The sequence below is a fragment of the Wolffia australiana genome, chromosome 9 (genome assembly GCF_029677425.1).
Source record: "Wolffia australiana isolate 7733 chromosome 9, ASM2967742v1".
Taxonomy (NCBI): domain Eukaryota; kingdom Viridiplantae; phylum Streptophyta; class Magnoliopsida; order Alismatales; family Araceae; genus Wolffia; species Wolffia australiana.
Genome location: NC_135843.1, coordinates 6,650,700 through 6,667,164, shown reverse-complemented (window position 1 = coordinate 6,667,164; position 16,465 = coordinate 6,650,700). Strand labels below are relative to the sequence as shown.

The window sequence follows — 16,465 nt, the reverse complement described above, 5'->3', positions numbered from 1 at the left end:
ATGATCATAGAGTATTTATCAAATGTATTCAGAAAAAAACTTCAGGCTTGGGTTTTGTGGGATAATTATTATTGATGTTGGGACTCACTTTAATAAATATGTCTAACCCTTGTCACCCCAAGCTAATGACCAAGTATAAGTATCCAATTAAGGGATTAAGAGGAGAATGAAAAAATCATTAAGTCTGACAAGAGGGACTGCTCAACTCAATTCTATGTGCATTATAGGCTTTTAATGTCACCAATAGGACACCCTTAGGGATTAATGCATAATCTCCTTATACACTAGTCTTAAGTAACGCTTACCACCTTCTAGTGGAAATTGACCATAAAGAATTTTGGGATATAAATAGTATTAACCTATTTATGGGCAGACTCTCCTGTTGCATATTCATGAACTCCAAGAGCTGAGGAATGAGGCTTAAGAACACTCCATTATGAAATCTGACAGGAAGAAATTCCATTGCATGAATTTAAACCGTAGAGGTGTTTCAAAAAAAATTGGCTTTATCATTATACATTAACTTTTTTTCCCAGTAAGATTAAATCTAGATGGAATGTACACTTTTATTACTGAAGTATTTGCTGATGGATCAGTCTCAATTATTGATCCAAATATAGGTAACCCATTCAAGGTGAATGACTGTGATAAACCCGTCTTAGGTAAAAATATCTTGTTGTTTCAAAAATATATCTTAATAAAAGTTATTAGATCATATTAATAACTAAATTGGATCTAAAAGTGGTAGTGGTGATGATTCAGTGATGACGCCAAAGTAAATCTCATTTCATCCAAACTTTCAGTATTATTCATGTCAAGGAAGGGACACTTTAAGCCTTTTTGTTATGACATTTTTATGGACAGGAAAAAAGGGAATACTATATACAAGAAATGTGTGTTCATATTATGTCAGCCATTCTCCATCAATATCCTCCACGTAGAGAACTTGACTTCAGTGAGTTAAGTGGGATGGCATGAGGGAAAGGGTGCCATAAGATGTTGTCACGCTATGTAACAAGGATTTTCCCTTTTCACCAAAAATCCTCAAGTTGCTTGTATTCTTCATGATGCATCCGTTATGTGTATTGTATGAGGCATAGTATTGTCGACATAGGTGTGGACATCTATATAATGCAACTTGTGGAGTGGGACTATAGGATTTGACAGAGTGTGCTGCAATGATAACATTGAATAAATATTAATAATGATCTATATGCTTCATGTTGTCATTTATATTCAGGCATATATACATGTTATTGACTATTTATGGTTAATATTGGAATATCACAAATTAAATAGTACGTCCTAATTGTTTGCGTTTATTGATATAGTAGACTGATCCCGATTGACTCATTTGAACGTAAATTAAATATTGAAATCTGACTTCAAGTTCCAATATTACCCAAGTCTTATAAGACTTGGGTAAATTAAATATTTAAATCTGAACGTAAACAAAGAGGATAAAAGCATTCCAAGTCCATAAAATACGGGCCAAATGAAGTCAAAATTTCATGTTTATGGGAGGACATAGATATGGGCTGAAGATGAAGCAATCTTGGCCCTCCAAAGTATGTCAAGGAAATGGGAGTTGGAGGTTCTCCATTTAAGTTTCTATTCTCCCATGTTGTATCCCATCCTTAGATTTTGTTCCTAAGTGTTGTTGGTGAATAGTGATTTATCTCTACAAGACTCCTCAACATCATTATAATTATTCATATATGCGTGTAAAGATTGAGGGATAAATATTTTTAGAAGGAAAGGGCTAAGCTCCCATTAAGACAGTTGCCAAAGATCTTCGTCTTGTTACCCTCATTCTATCCCTTTTTTATAGGCTATCACTATAGTGGATCGCCAAGATCTTAAGCTTTCCATCACCGTCAACCACATCCCAAATCCTAGTAAACGTTGCATTCATATATTTTAAATATTTCTAATTAGTTTTCCTTCATTGAAATGAGTTTTCTTCTGAGAAAATAGTTTAAAAAATATAATACACATTAAATATTCTAATATATATTGACCAGAATTTTGATATATCTGTGGATTTGGCCTCTACTTATCTGTAGTAGGTAAGAAAAACCACATAGGTATTATTGCATAAATCAGAGTCTTAAAACTACATCTTTTGATCCAATCTCTGGTTTAGCAGTGCCTCTGGTCAGATAATAGAATGACCATATCAATCAATAATCAGAATATCAATAAATGAAATATCACATAAATAGTTAGATAAGCCCAATTCTTCTCTAAAAAATAGTAAGCACACAGTAAAAAGATAAGGTCGATCCATTAGTTTATTAAATAATTCACAAATGCATCTCTGTGCACGTGAATACTTTATTAAACAAATTATTGCATTTATATGTAGCATTATTACACATAATATGAGTTCCTTACTATTAGAAAATTCATCATATATTCATACATTTGTATGAACCATAAGATAAAAACAAATTAAATAAATCACATTTAAACAATGCTAAATCAGAATCTCAAATCCCAATTTCACGATGAATTTGTTTGGCATACTAGAGTTCGTAAGAAGCATTGACAATGTTGAGCCCTCTAGATAAGCATACATAAGAGTATGTATGTCATCCTTCCAATGAAGACTAAACTACAAAAGGATGCCACATTCTTAATTGGCCACTATGACTGCTAGAGTGGGGCTCTCTGCAGGCTATGAATTCAAACCATCAATGCCATATAAAATATTAACCCTCAGTAGTATATTAAAGGCAAAATAATTTTTTAAGTAATATAGTTGGGAGAGAATTTGGAAGTTCTTAGGAAGATGGGAGTATTCTAGGATTTGCAAGAAGGGTGGGCCAGGGGGGGGGTTTTAAGAAATGGTGGGTTAAATTAAATGTGGGGCTTCAGTAAATTAAATTAAAGGGGAGCTTCAGTAAATTAAATTAAATGGGAGAGGAGAAACGTTATGTCCCAAATCTAACCGTAGTTTCGTCGGTTATGGTCGTGGGCCCCACAATAAGGACATTCGACTGGACCGCAGAGGCCCACCCTTCGTCACCAGCCAGACAAAAGGCAGAGACATAGAGAGGAGAGAGAAAGAGTGAAAATAGAGAGAGATAAATAGATACATGAAAAAGATGGATTGATGGGTCTTCTGATCTTGGAGAGATAAAGAGCGGTAGAGAGAGAGATTAATGTATAGACATGAAAAAGATGGATTCATGGGTCTTCTGATCAAGGAGAGAGAGAGATGCATATATGCATGCAAGAGATGGATTGATGGGTCTTCTGATCTTGGAGAGCTAAAGAGCGCAGAGAGAGATATATATGTATATACATGAAAAAGATGGACTCATGGGTCTTCTGAGGGAGAGAGAGATGCATATATGCATGAAAGAGATGGATTGATGGGTCTTCTGATCTTGGAGAGATAAAGACCGGTAGAGAGAGAGAGAGAGAGAGATCTGTGTATATTTATGAAAGAGATGGATTGAAGGGTCTTCTGATCGGGAGAGAGAGATACAGATATGCATGAAAGAGATGGATTGATGGGTTTTCTGATCTTAGAGAGATAAAGAACGGTAGAAAGAGAGATATACGCATATACATGAAAAAGATGGACCCATGGGTCTTCTGATCAGGGAGAGAGAGAGATGCATATGTACATGAAAGAGATGGATTGATGGGTCTTCTGATCTTGGAGAGACAAAGAGCGGTAGAGAGAGAGATTTATATGTATATACATGAAAGAGATGGATTGAGGGGTCTTCTGATCGGGGAGAGAGAGAGAGATGAATATATGCATGAAAGGGATGGATTGATGGGTCTTCTGATCTTGGAGAGATAAAGAGCGGTAGAGAGAGATGTATATCTATATACATGAAAGAGATGGATTGAATGGTCTTCTGATCGGGGAGAGAGAGAGATGGATACACGCATGAAAGAGATGGATTGATGCGTCTTCTGATCGAGGAGGGAGAAATGAGAGAGAAATGCATGAAAGAGATGGGTCGATGGGTCTTCTGATCGAGGAGAGAGAGATATACGTATCAAGATAAATTAGCTGGACTCATGGGTCTTCTGATGGGGGGGAGAGAGATATTTGTACATACACGAAGGAGATTGATTGATTGGTCTTCTGACCTGGGAGAGATAAATAGAGATAGATATATATATATATGTGCATATACATGAAAGAGATGGATTGAGGGGTCTTCAGATCGGGGAGAGAGAGAAAGAGAGATGCATATAAGCATGAAAGAGATGGATCTATGGGTTTTCTGATCGAGGAGAGAGAGATGCATTTATGCATGAAAGAAATGGATTCATGGGTCTTCTGATCGAGGAGAGAGAAACAGAGAGAGAGAGAGATATGCATATAGGCATTAAAGAGATGGATTGATGGGCCTTCTGCTCGAGAAAAGAGAAACAGAGAGATATATATGTATATACATGAAAGAGATGGATTCATGAGTCTTCTGATCGGGAAGGAAGATATGTATGTATGTATGAAAGAGATGGATTAATGGGTCTTCTGATCGAGGAGAGAGAAACACAGAGAGATATATGTGTATGTCTATACTCTATACATGAAAAAGATGGATAGGTGGGTCTTCTGATCGAGGAGAGAGGAGAGCGAGATATAGACAAGAAAAGATGGATTGGTGGGTCATCTGATCGAAGAGAGAAAAGGAAAGAGATATATACATGAAAGAGATGGATTGATAGATCTTATGATCGAGGAGAGAGAAATAGAGAAAGAGAGGGAGAAAGATGGAGTGATGGGTCTTCTGACCGAGGGGAGAGAGATATGCAAGAGAAGAATTGATGGGCGTTCAGATCTCGGAGAGAGAAAGGGGAGAGAGAGAGAGAGAGAGAGCCATAGAGAGTATGCAAGATAAGGATGGGCCTTCTGATAGAGGAGAGAGAAACTGGAGAGAGAGAGAGAGAGAAAAAAAAAGGAGAGACAGAGTCACAGAGAGATGCAAAAGAAGGATTGATGGGCCTTCTGAGCGAAGAAAGATAAATAGAGAGAGAGAGGGAGACAATGCGAGACAGAAAGAGTCAGAGTCTCACAGAGATGCAAAAGAAGGATTGATGGCCCTTCCAATCGAGGAGAGAGAAACGAGAGAGAGAGAGAGAGACATTTACTGAAGCTGGGGAAGTACAGAGGACAGCATGCATGGGGGCTGGTAAAAACACAGTGTGAGGCCTAGAGATAGAGAGAGATACAGACAGATACAGAGAGATAGAGAGAGAGATACAGAGAGAGAGAGAGACTTAGATAGTTAGATATCAAGAATCGCGCCGCAACGAACGCCCCATCTCTCCTTCAAGAAACTCCATCAATCATTTACGACGTGCAACTTGCACTGCGGCTAGAGATAGAGAGAGAAAGCCACGGGAAGAGATAGAAAGAGAAAGAGAGAACAAGGAATTAAATGCAGTTTCTGTCTTCTCCGTTCCCCATCCTCCTGAGTCCTGCCGTTACCTCTGTCACCAGTCTGCCTCGGGGGTAGAAAGAGAACGACAGAGATAGACATAGAGAGAGAGAGAGAACGACAGAAATAGAGATAGAGATAGAGAGAGAGAGAGAGAGAGAGAGAGAGAAAGACAGAGACAGAGGTAGAGAAAGAACGACAGAGATAGAGGTAGAGAGAGAATGACAGAGATAGAGGTAGAGAAAGAACGACAGAGATAGACATAGAGAGAGAATAACAGAGATAGAGATAGAGAGAGGGAGAGAATTTAAGAGAGATCCTCCCACTTTCGTGGTATTTCAAGGCCCTGCCGGGGAGAAGAATCCGAACGCCGACCTATCAGAAGAAGAGAGAGAGAATGAGATTTAGAGAGAGAGAGAGAAGAGTAGATATTAGAAAAGGAGGGGTTTTTAGAGCGGAGGAAAGGAGAGGAGAAGCCGCCGAGCAGCAATTGGAGATGGGCGGCGCCGAAGCCAGCCCGTCGCCGGGCGTCGGGGATCAGCTTCGAAGCTCGTCCTGGCCAATGTAGATCCGCCACGTGGACGTCGGAGCTTCTTTTCTCTTTCCCCGGGCACGCAGGATGGAGCCAGGCAACCCCCCATCGACGATATCCCACCCCCGTTTCCTCTCATCTTTCTCTCTTCTCCCCCATCTCTCTCTCTTCATCCTCCTCTCTTATCCATCTCTCTCTCATCGTTTCTCCGTCTGCTTCTTCGGATGAATCTCTGCTCCGTTTCACGGCCTGCTGGTATATTTCTTGCTGTCTGCTGATCGCGATTGTTGATCCATGCGAAATTTGGGAGAGAAGAACTTGTTTTTTTTTTTTTGGTTTAGTTTATTGGGCAAATATCTGCAAATGGTTGATGGGTTTTTTCTCTCTCTATTTCCTGTTCTCTCTTACTTTGGCTCTGACGACTTGTTTCTGTTCTCTATTCTCTCTGTACACGCAAGTTTATATTTCCCCATCTGTCCTCTCTCTCTCTTCCTCTCTCCATTATCTCTTCTTTCTCTCTCCTCTTCCCTGTCTCTTCTACTATTATATCTACTCTTTTCTGTCAACTCTATTGTCGGCCGTATGATATTATAATTGTACAGGCAGAGATGTTCTATGCATTTAGTACGATTAATGTGTGAGAGAGAGAGAGAGCTGGAGAAAAAGAGAGCTAGAGAAAAAGAGTTTGAAAGATGGGGAGAGTGCAAGAGAGAGTTGGTGACCGTTAAACTGCTTGTTAAGCTGTTTAATTGTGTTTGCTGTTTGATGGTATTTGTTTTCGCTCTTTATCTTATCTTAATTGACTGTAAGAGAGAGAGAGAGAGATAAAATTGAGGAAGGCAGAGTGAGAAAGGAAGAAGGGGGGAAGGGGAGAAGAAAATGCAAAGAGATGGAGATTTGGCGAGAAAGAGACAGATAGAAAGAGGGGGGGGGGGGAAAGGGAGAGAGAGAAAGACAGCGAGAAAGAGAGGACATGCAGAATAGGGATAGGGATAAAGAGAGAGGAAAGGGGGGAGAAGATACAGCGTGAGAGACAGTGAGAGGGAAAAGAGAGGAGAGGATGAGTAAGAGAGAACGAAACAGGCGAGAGAGAGAGAGAGAGAGAGAGAGAGAGTGAGACAGAGACAGGTAGGATGTATGGAGAGGGAGAGGGCGAGAGTGATAGAGAGGTAGAGAGGGAGAGAGATAGTGAGACAGAGAGATAGAGGGAGAGGAGGGATAGAGATGGAGAAGGACAGAGAGAGAGAGAGAGAGAGGGAGGGGGAGGACGGAGAGAGAGAGGGAGAGAGATAGTGATAGAGGGAAAGGGAGGGAGAGAGAGAGAGAGAGAGGGAGTGGGAGAGGGAGAACAGAAACGATAGAGAGAGCGATAGAGATAGTGAGAAAGAGAGAGATAGAGGGAGAGGGAGGGATAGAGAGGGGGAGACAGAGAGAGAGAAATAGGGAGAGGGAGGGATAGAGAGGTAGTGAGAGAGGGGGAGAGAGATAGTAAGGCAGAGAGAGTGATAGAGGGAAAGGGAGGGATAGAGGGGAGAGAGACACAGAGAGAGAGAGAGAGACAAAGGGAGTGGGAGGGATAGAAATGGAGTGGGACAGATACAGAGAGAGAGAGAGAAACAGTGAAAGGGAGATGGGAAGAGAGGGAGAGACAGAGAGAGTGGGGGAAGGGAGAGATAGAGAGAGAGATACAGAGAGAGAGAGAGAGAGAGAGAGAGAGAGAGAGGGGGTCAGACGGACAGGGGGAGAGAGAGAGAGAGAGAGAGAGAGAGAGAGGGAGAGAGGGAGAGAGAGGGAGAGAGAGAGAGAGAGAGAGAGAGAGAGAGAGAGAGAGAGGCAGACAGAAGGAGAGAGACGGACGGCGAGAGAGAGATAGATTGATGAAGAGAAAGGACAGATGAAAAGCAAGAGAAAGAGGGAGAGAAAAAACAAGGAAAGGGAAGCGATGAAATTTAAAACACAGGAAGAGATACAGGAAATGGAAGAGTTTTCTTCTTTCAAACCCTAACTTTTACCATAAACTTTTCTCTCTCTAATCTTCCCGTTTCCCCACCGTCCTCTGTTTTCCTTTTTCACTTATACTCTATTTTCTCTCTTCTCATGTCACTTCCCTCAATTTATCTCTAGACAAAAGAAAAATTGACATCAGGAAACCAAAAATTAATTATTAGAACACTGCCGGCATTAATTAAAGCTTGTATTCTAGGATACAGTAAAAAAACGGTAACACCTGACAGAAATTTTCCGAGTTGGGCTCCCAGGCCCAATAAGAACTCAACCTCTCTTAATGGGCCTTTGGACTACATCCCATTGTGCCCAAATATTCCCATCCCACGCCAGCACTGGAAAACAATGGCCAAAGAAAATTGCGTTTTTATTACTAAGAAATGTAATATAAAATTCACTTAATCCAACTCATTGTAAAAAAAAATCACAAAGATTACTGATACTTAATCTATTAAGAATGAAATCAAGACTTACCGGAAAAAGTAAATCAAGACTATTAAAAAGAGCCACCGTGGGCAACAAACCATCAGTAAACTTCACATAAATGCGTGTTATCTGCCGCCTGCAGAACAAACGCAAAAAAAAGGGAAAAAAAAAGAGTTTTAAGAAGTCTGAATCTCACCCCAAATAGGTTTTTACACTGATATTATTGGCATTTGTAATACAAAATGAAAATAAACCAAAAGTACAGAAACATAAATGAATAATTAATGCAAAACAAATCACAACACTTCATGTTGCACGTGTAAAATCAAAACTCTAAGAATTAGAAATAATGTAAAATCCAACTGACTAACCTGGCATCAAGATGAATTAGTAGTTTCGCTTAGCATAAATGCCTGGATAAGACACTGCGCGGCATGTGCCTGGTCAGGCGTTCCTGATACTAAGAAAACGGTTTCCGAAGATCCGGGTCTCGATTCGGTGATAGTAACGTTAGCTCCAGATATCTGGCTAAGTTAAAAATTCATGAAAAAAGAAACATTAACAATAAAATACGGGGCTCCAAGAAAACCAAACAAGATTTTTAAATGCGTCACCTGGCAAATTTGATGGAGGCAACCGCCGTCTTCCCCACGAACAACATGAACAAGGCCACGAGGAACAACCACGTCGATGGTAATTAATGGAATCATACTGGGCTGTACTCCACTGCATATATGAAAAACATATGTTTGGTCATATAAATGAATGTATTCAACTATTATGATCAGATTTCTCTAAGGCAGTAAACAGGTATAATTCTTTCTCATTCATATAAAATACAAAGGGCCCTTGTCTTTTAACTCACCCTGAGAATCCAGTGAATCGTCTTTTCGTCGGCCCACCGTACTCATCAGCACCACCCAAACCATCTCCACCACTAAAATCCTATAAGCATCAAGGATAAATTTTCAGTAATGAGTCATGAATCAAATTTTATGAATTTGTTGACTAAAATTCATTTTATTTACAGTTCACATTTGATGTTACCGTGAAGAAATTATAAATGATGCAATGTTCTGTGAAGAAATTCCGTCGGCGAAAATAAGGGACCAAAAGAGCAAGAAAAAGCCAAATATAAGTTAATATGCAGGAATTTTTATAACTCTGATCAAGATATAAACGTACGTTTGATTGCCATGATGCAGGCGGCGCCCTTTGAAATCTCGAAATATAGTGGGAGTGAGGAAAGGGCGGTTCTAAAGGAAGAAGAGGAGATAGCTCCCTCCTTCCAACGAAAGTTGGGACTGGAGGTGGAAAGTGAAATTTTTCATTAAAAATATGTTGCTTGAGCTTAGTGGTGATCAGCAAGAGCGCCTCTTGGACAGACTCAAATTTCCCAGATACCTGAAAAAACATGTCAGAGAATGAAAGACCCCTGAAAACGAATAAATCGAAAACAAACCTTAACGGCAACTTCGTTTTCAGAAATGTAAGTCGGTGACTGATCCCTGCTCATGACACGAATATGCGCTCCTGAGAGCTTCCTCATCTCTGTTACTATCGCACCTCCTCTTCCAATAAGACAGCCTGTTTGAGCGGAAGAGACAAGAATCTTCGTTGAGAACTCAGGCTCTTTGTCATCAGACACAGCCATCGCGATCCTATTCTGCACGCGAAGAAGAGCATCTTGAACTGGAGAAACCCTGTCGTCTGGGAGCTGCAAAAATCACAGACGCAGCTCAGCAAAATGATGAGCATGCGCATCTCCATAAAACAAGAAAAATCAAGAAATATACGATGGCAAGTAAGGTTTGATGATGATGACAATAACAGTAAGTATAATTTATATTAGTTCTCTTGATTCTCTCTCAGAGACAGGCATGACGATGCCTTTGAGAAGAAGTCATCACCCTCAACATTAGTCGGCCGCTAGGATGAGGCCGACAATGACCACTCTTATTGTCACTCATCAGTGGCTATGGACAGCAACAGTGAGCCATCATCGTCATTCGCCCATGAGTATGGATGATTATGACTTGACGCCGTCGTCATCCTAGCCACAGACAAATGAGAAGGATGATGACGATGGATTTTTTTTCAAAAAGATTAAGGATGATGGGTACAATTTATTTCTTTATTTCTCATAATGCAGCTTTCACCATAAAGATTCTCTCTCGGCATCCAGAATGATGATGACAAGGACAAGCAGTCTAGAGTTTTCTCTGAGATGGAGATGACAACTACTCATCATAACTTGTCTGCGGGTATAGATGACGATGATGACACTTCATCATTATTGTCATTCTAGAAAATGAACGTTGACGATAAAGTGACGATCTGATTGGAAGAGGATGATGATGAGGATGACGATTTTGTCATCATCATCCAACCCAAGAATCTAGAGCTACATTCATCCCAAATTTGATGAGCCTGGAAGGGGGGAAAGCAAAAAAAAATTCTATTGCTAGAACCTTCCGACATAAGATGATGATCATACCAGTGGAACAATGAAACTGAAAAAATAATACAAACTCAAAAACTTCCTTCACAATGACTAATCATAGGGCAGTACAACCGAAGGAAAATGAAAAACTACGAGTGAAATATTACCGCAGGGCCACTAATGACTACAATTCGATCATCGGAGTCTGGAGAGGTCTCGAGAATTTTGATTTCTGAACCAGTCTCAATTTCAATAATTTTCACGATATTACCCCCTTTTCCAATGATGCTGCCAACCTTGTCACCGCTACATATCATCTGAAATGCAATAATCTCCGGGGAAACTGGGCCAGGAATTGGTCGGCCCATATCTGCAAACTTTGGGCCCGCCAGGCCCCCGCGAGGATGAAAATCAGCCATGTCAAAGGGTCTAGAGGGGAATGACGTCCCTTGATCGGAGAAATGATGACTTGGGGGCGAAAAAAACTTTCGAGATGATGATCCAGGAAATAAGCTATCACGATCACGCGGTGGGTTTTCGATAAGCTGCTGGGAAACAGACTGCAGGGCTTTCCTTACAGCATCCATATTTCCTGTGATCTGATGAATATAAATAACATCAAGATTTTAGGCAAATCCAGAAAATTAGAAAGAAAAAATATTGAGGTTTTTAAAATATTTATTTTGAAAGAATTGAGATTTTTTTAACATAGAAAAGCAATTGAATGTCTTCTCATCCATATTGACAATGACGAAGTATGATGAGAAGTCGTGATCATCCTCCTCCTATTTCCACTCCAGGATGAAGATGAAAATTAAAAAATCTTCAGCATCACTGTCCCATACAGTTGACAAGCTGACAACAACAACTTCCCAAACAATATAAATGGAAACATAATTATATCATGCTTCACCTGAACAAGCTCGTCCTGTGGTGATGCGCATGCCGGAACTTTGTCCCTCGGCAGGATACGAATAAGAGCACCACTATCTGCTGACAGTTGTTTAATCACACTTCCAGCCTTTCCCAAGATACATCCAACATGACTAGATAAGACGAGCACACGAGCTACAACAGAACTTTGGTCTTCATCATCAATGGGTTCAGGCTCTGGATCTCTTTCAGCAATCCTCTCAAAAACAAGCAGCAATGCTTTCTGCGCCGCAGATATTACTGTCTCTGGCTTTGAACTCTCCTGGGAAGGTTTTTCCTCTTTCTTGGTTTTATCCTCACCTTCATTAAGTTGATGATCTTCGTCACCGGCTACGTCTCCAGACACATCATCCTTCTTTAAACTTTCCTTCTTATCCTCAATTTCCCGGTCGGGGCCTGTAATCACCACCACCCTTTCCTCACACCCAGGGAGAATTTCTTCAATTTTAATTTTCGCGCCGGTCTCCTGACGGATTTTTGTGATAATTCCCCCTCCTTTCCCAATAACACTGCCAGATTTTGATGCCGGACAAAGAATTCGAAACACAGTAGCACCAGGGTTTGTCTTGGATGGGTTTTGCTGTAATCCAGAAGGCGCATCCTTCTGCCATTTTTCCTTTTCCTCTTGATCGAAAGAGTCCCCATCAAACCCTCTCTTCGAATGTTTAAAAGGGAAAGACATGGTATCTGTTTCGCCTCTGCAAAAAGTAGGAATGGAATTGTTGAAATGCTGGGTTTAACAATCAATGAAAGCGGAATGGGAGCTATGATGTTACATTGCAATTCTATCAATATATGGAATGACAGAAGCTAAATTTTAAAAAAAGGATTCGAGGAAAATATCATTAAAAAAACGATTCAATCCGAGTTCCGCAAAGATCAGCACCAATCATAAGCCAAAAATCAAGCAGATGGCAGAATATTTTCACCGGTAAGAGCGAGACTAAGCTGAAACAACATTAAAAGAAACACGACGATCATAATTCCTCGGGCATGGCGTCCCCGACAACACCAAAAACAGAAAACTCGACAGCCCCGCGCTCAATCACAAACAACGTACCTGCCACTTCGGCAGCGTACATCACTATGCAAAAAGAAGAATCATAACTTCAGAAACATCAGATAGAACTCGACGATTACGGCAAACGCATTATTCTGAGTAATAGAAAAGGAGAGATCGCCAGAAAACGCGATTGAGAGAGAAAGAGCGACTGACGATGAATCGTACCGAGCGAGAATCAAGAGGTTTTACAGGCTTCGACCTCGGTGTTGTCCAGCTAGGGCACTCGTAGAAGCGAACTCCATTAGAGAATCTCGTCCCGCGCAGACGTTCAGTCTGAACGAAACTTTCTTATTTATTCTTGTTTCTTCATCCAAGAACTTGCTCAGAATTTTCATAATTCCAGCCCATTTAAGCCCAATAAGAATTTAACCTACAACCCAACTGCGAGAGCCTCTTGAATAGTTTATGGACGCGGACGGGATGATTTTTCTTCCCGGGACAAAAAATCGTCCCGTTCAAGGGTATGGACGAAATTCGGGACGAAAATTCGTCCCATGGACCACCGGTCGGGACTATTTTTAAGTCCCGTGGAACGAAAAAACCATCCGTCCAGAGGTCTCGGACGATGGACGGATGAAAAACTGCCAGATTCACATCCGACGGTTGAGATGTAGGCACGTCGCCTTGCTATGACAATTTGCATAAAGTCCCTGTATTTTTTCGCGCGTGCAAACTGACGGCGCTCAGAAATAATTGTACATATGTCCATTTGGATTCTCTCTCCTTCATGTTTCCCTAAAAAACTTAGAAAAAACTACATTAATATATTAAAAATATCAAATGGTTTTTTTTCATCCGGGATGAGGGACGGGATGGTTTTTCCCCTGGACGGGACGAAAATTCGTCCATGGAGGACTGGATGGGACGGTTTTCGTACCGTCAGACGAAAATTTTTCCTGTCCTTTGTCCCTACACTGAATCCGGGACGATCTGGAACTATACCCGCTTGTCTTTGTACTCCATTCCGTCTCTTCTGCTCCACTCCCCCTCGTAAACTCGTGCTCAGTCTGCTCCGCTCCTGCTTGTAAACTCGCGCTAGGACGAGAAGTAATATGGTTTGGAATCGTTATCATTTCGTTCCAAGTCCATTTTTAATTTGTCTGAAACCGTCCCATCCCAGAACCTTCTCATCCAAAAAACCGGCTCGACTGTAGCGCCCCGAAAACAAAAGAGATTCTGAATCATAGAAGCTCTAAAATTTGAGGAAAAAAAATCACAAAATAGATTTTTATTAAGTCCGTCCCGGCCTTTGGATGATACACGTTTTTTCACATTTGAAAAAATAGTCTCGTTCTTTGTCAGGTGGGCCCTGGACAATATGATCTTTTCGTCCCGGGATGAAAAAACCGTCTAGCATGTGTCCGTGAATATCATAAAAGGCCAGAGATTTCTTTCGAAAACAATATGATTATACAAACATAAAACATTGTATTTACATGGATGAATGCATTACATAGCACACATGTCAATTTCCATGTTGTGTGGTTCGTGCATCTGGCAGATGTCTTGGGCCCACACCAGTTGGGCCCGATACCTCCGTGTGCTGGGCCCTGTGCGCTAATCCCGGTCCGAAATACTGACAAATAGAAAAAAGTAATTAAGTATAATTAGCATCATCCTTGTTTTTAATATAATTCCCAATAATGATTTCAAAATATTATATGTTCAGATTTTTTGGGATCTCAATAAAAATCTTCAGGGAATCCAGGAATGGAAAGATGAATATTAGCCATTGATTTTTTTAATATAATTATCATTTCTGATAAAATAAATGAGATATTTAAATATTCTTTGGGATCTCCATAGAAGAATCTTACATGGTCCATTGCAGAGAATATTCCCATGGTTATGAGAATCAGGGGCCAAAATCCAAGAAATAGTGTCGTGCTCGTCCTCAGGATCAGCTTTGCCCGTGGAATCAACCCCTAAATTGCAGGCAAAAAAAGATATGTAAGGATCAGAGATTTTTCAACCTGATCATAAAAACTAGAGAGTAATTTCAGCATCATCATTAATCAATATTTTAACTTTAGTTTTTAAGACTTCAGTTTCCAAGGCATGAAGACTTTTAGTTATTTTTTATGTTCTGATTTGAGGACGGATAACTGATGATGGTAAAGGACTGAACGGATGACAGAATGTCATCCGTCCTTGAGTCAGTCCCATTCCGTTCGTCCCCAACCGTCATCCGTTCAAAGACGAAGAAGATAGAGTAATAACCTCCAGATGATCACTGTTCAGATCCAAAGATCTCGTCATCCGTTTCCGGTGGTGGGCCCATGCCACGCGCTTCTTCTTCAGAGGATCTCCACCTTCAATTCGCTCTTCTTCGAGATCTGATTCTACTATCGAACTCAGAAGATTCTGAGGAATCTCCGACGACGAGGAGGCGGAATTGATTCCCCTTCTCTTCAGCTCCTTAGCGAACAACTCCTCCAGGGGTTCTTTTCCCGCTGAAGAAGATTCACATACCAAACAGAACGGATGACAAACAGAATGGGACGGAATACAAACCATCATTACGTCGTCCGTCCCGACATCGGAACGGAAAACGGGATGAGATAGCTCAAAGCTAAGGTATGGGGATGGAAGACGGAATCGGAAGAACCGATAACAAACGGAACGGAACGGAAATCAATCCGTTACTACGTCGTCCGTCCCAACCTCGTATCCGACAACGCCACGAAATACCTCCAAGGCTCCCATTTCGTCGTCAAACTCCTGGAGCTAAGGTTCAGGACGGAAGACGGAATCGATGGACGAAACGGATGACGAAGAACCGGGACATCCCAACTATTTCACACGTCATCCATTCTTTCCCGTCATGGAATCGGAACGCAGCGCATACGTCTGGACGGATGACGCAAAGAGTCGTCTTACGTCCTCAGATCGTCTTCCGTCCTGATACCGGAACGTCTCCAGTTTTTGGACGGACGGAAAATATACGTCATCCGCCCGCCGTCTAGATATGCTTAGCCGTTACCGTCCGATGTGGACGGACAGATGCCGAACGAGACGTAACATGTCTATTTGTCCTCTCCTAGACCAGACGGATGACGTATTGAGCGTAACAGACTTTTCTCTTATCCGTTCCTAGACCGGACGGATGACGGATAGGGACGTTTAGAGTTTTCCGTTTATCCTTCCTATACGGAAAGATGACGGACAGAGACGTGCCATACCGTCATCCGTCCTCCGACTCGAACCTAGCGATAATCGACGAAGAACGAAACGCAGATCTCGCCCTTACCGCCGGAGTTGGAATCGTCGCGACGGAGACGACAGCGAAAGGGGACGAATCTTCCGCTCGATCTGAGGGATCCGCGATCGGACGGACGGCCGCGGACAAGATTAGTGAGCCCCGATTCAACAGAAATCAAGCGAGCCATCGATGTTCTTCTCCGCAACCCTGGATGAACTTCTCGATCGAATCGGAGACCGAATCAAGTAGAAATTCCTCCGATCGATCGCATCGGAGCTCTCCGATCGGCGTTTCTCGTCGGAGGCATGAAGCTCTGGAATTGATCGAGTGTAAGAATTTGTAGAGAGATGAGAGTGGAAGACGATACCCCTACGGAAGTAGTAGTCTCTGGCGCAGGCTCTCTTATTTATTTCTTTTTATATTCTCCGTCTCTAAATATCTCTGTCAA

General features: G+C 41.5%; 2 protein-coding genes across 4 annotated transcripts; both read right to left on the bottom strand.

The window, feature by feature from the left end:
- Window positions 1-8,082: 8,082 nt before the first annotated feature.
- On the bottom strand, window positions 8,083-13,103 carry LOC144707772 (RNA-binding KH domain-containing protein RCF3-like). 3 transcript variants are annotated; one of them, XM_078581014.1, is made up of 10 exons: window positions 12,981-13,103; window positions 11,733-12,450; window positions 10,987-11,418; window positions 9,839-10,093; window positions 9,562-9,780; window positions 9,242-9,321; window positions 8,991-9,102; window positions 8,748-8,900; window positions 8,425-8,512; window positions 8,083-8,285 (listed from the first exon to the last, which is right to left on the bottom strand). In XM_078581014.1, exons 2-8 carry the CDS (start codon window positions 12,432-12,434, stop codon window positions 8,754-8,756), a joined length of 1,947 nt encoding a protein of 648 aa, XP_078437140.1. In that variant the 5' UTR covers window positions 12,435-12,450; window positions 12,981-13,103; the 3' UTR covers window positions 8,083-8,285; window positions 8,425-8,512; window positions 8,748-8,753. The 3 variants fall into 3 exon arrangements, with proteins under 3 accessions (XP_078437140.1, XP_078437141.1, XP_078437142.1); XM_078581015.1 differs by having other exon boundaries at window positions 13,015-13,069; XM_078581016.1 differs by lacking the exon at window positions 12,981-13,103 and adding an exon at window positions 12,813-12,934.
- Window positions 13,104-14,202: 1,099 nt separating this feature from the next.
- On the bottom strand, window positions 14,203-16,400 carry LOC144707894 (uncharacterized). The gene is made up of 4 exons (XM_078581150.1): window positions 16,066-16,400; window positions 15,036-15,268; window positions 14,633-14,740; window positions 14,203-14,391 (listed from the first exon to the last, which is right to left on the bottom strand). The coding sequence occupies exons 1-4, from the start codon at window positions 16,202-16,204 to the stop codon at window positions 14,281-14,283; spliced, it is 591 nt and encodes a 196-aa protein (XP_078437276.1). The 5' UTR covers window positions 16,205-16,400; the 3' UTR covers window positions 14,203-14,280.
- Between the last annotated feature and the right edge of the window lie 65 nt (window positions 16,401-16,465).

Excerpts from the sequence above, each read along its gene's own strand:
- LOC144707894 (XM_078581150.1), bottom strand. The coding sequence starts at position 16,204 with ATGGCTCGCTTGATTTCTGTTGAATCGGGGCTCACTAATCTTGTCCGC. Across the intron at positions 15,269-16,065 it reads CGACGATTCCAACTCCGGCG|CGGGAAAAGAACCCCTGGAG; the intron begins GTAAGGGCGAGA and ends AATCTTCTTCAG. Across the intron at positions 14,741-15,035 it reads TGAACAGTGATCATCTGGAG|GGGTTGATTCCACGGGCAAA; the intron begins GTTATTACTCTA and ends CCTGCAATTTAG.
- LOC144707772 (XM_078581014.1), bottom strand. The coding sequence starts at position 12,434 with ATGTCTTTCCCTTTTAAACATTCGAAGAGAGGGTTTGATGGGGACTCT. Across the intron at positions 10,094-10,986 it reads TAGTCATTAGTGGCCCTGCG|CTCCCAGACGACAGGGTTTC; the intron begins GTAATATTTCAC and ends TGATTTTTGCAG. Across the intron at positions 8,901-8,990 it reads GCCTCCATCAAATTTGCCAG|ATATCTGGAGCTAACGTTAC; the intron begins GTGACGCATTTA and ends TAACTTAGCCAG.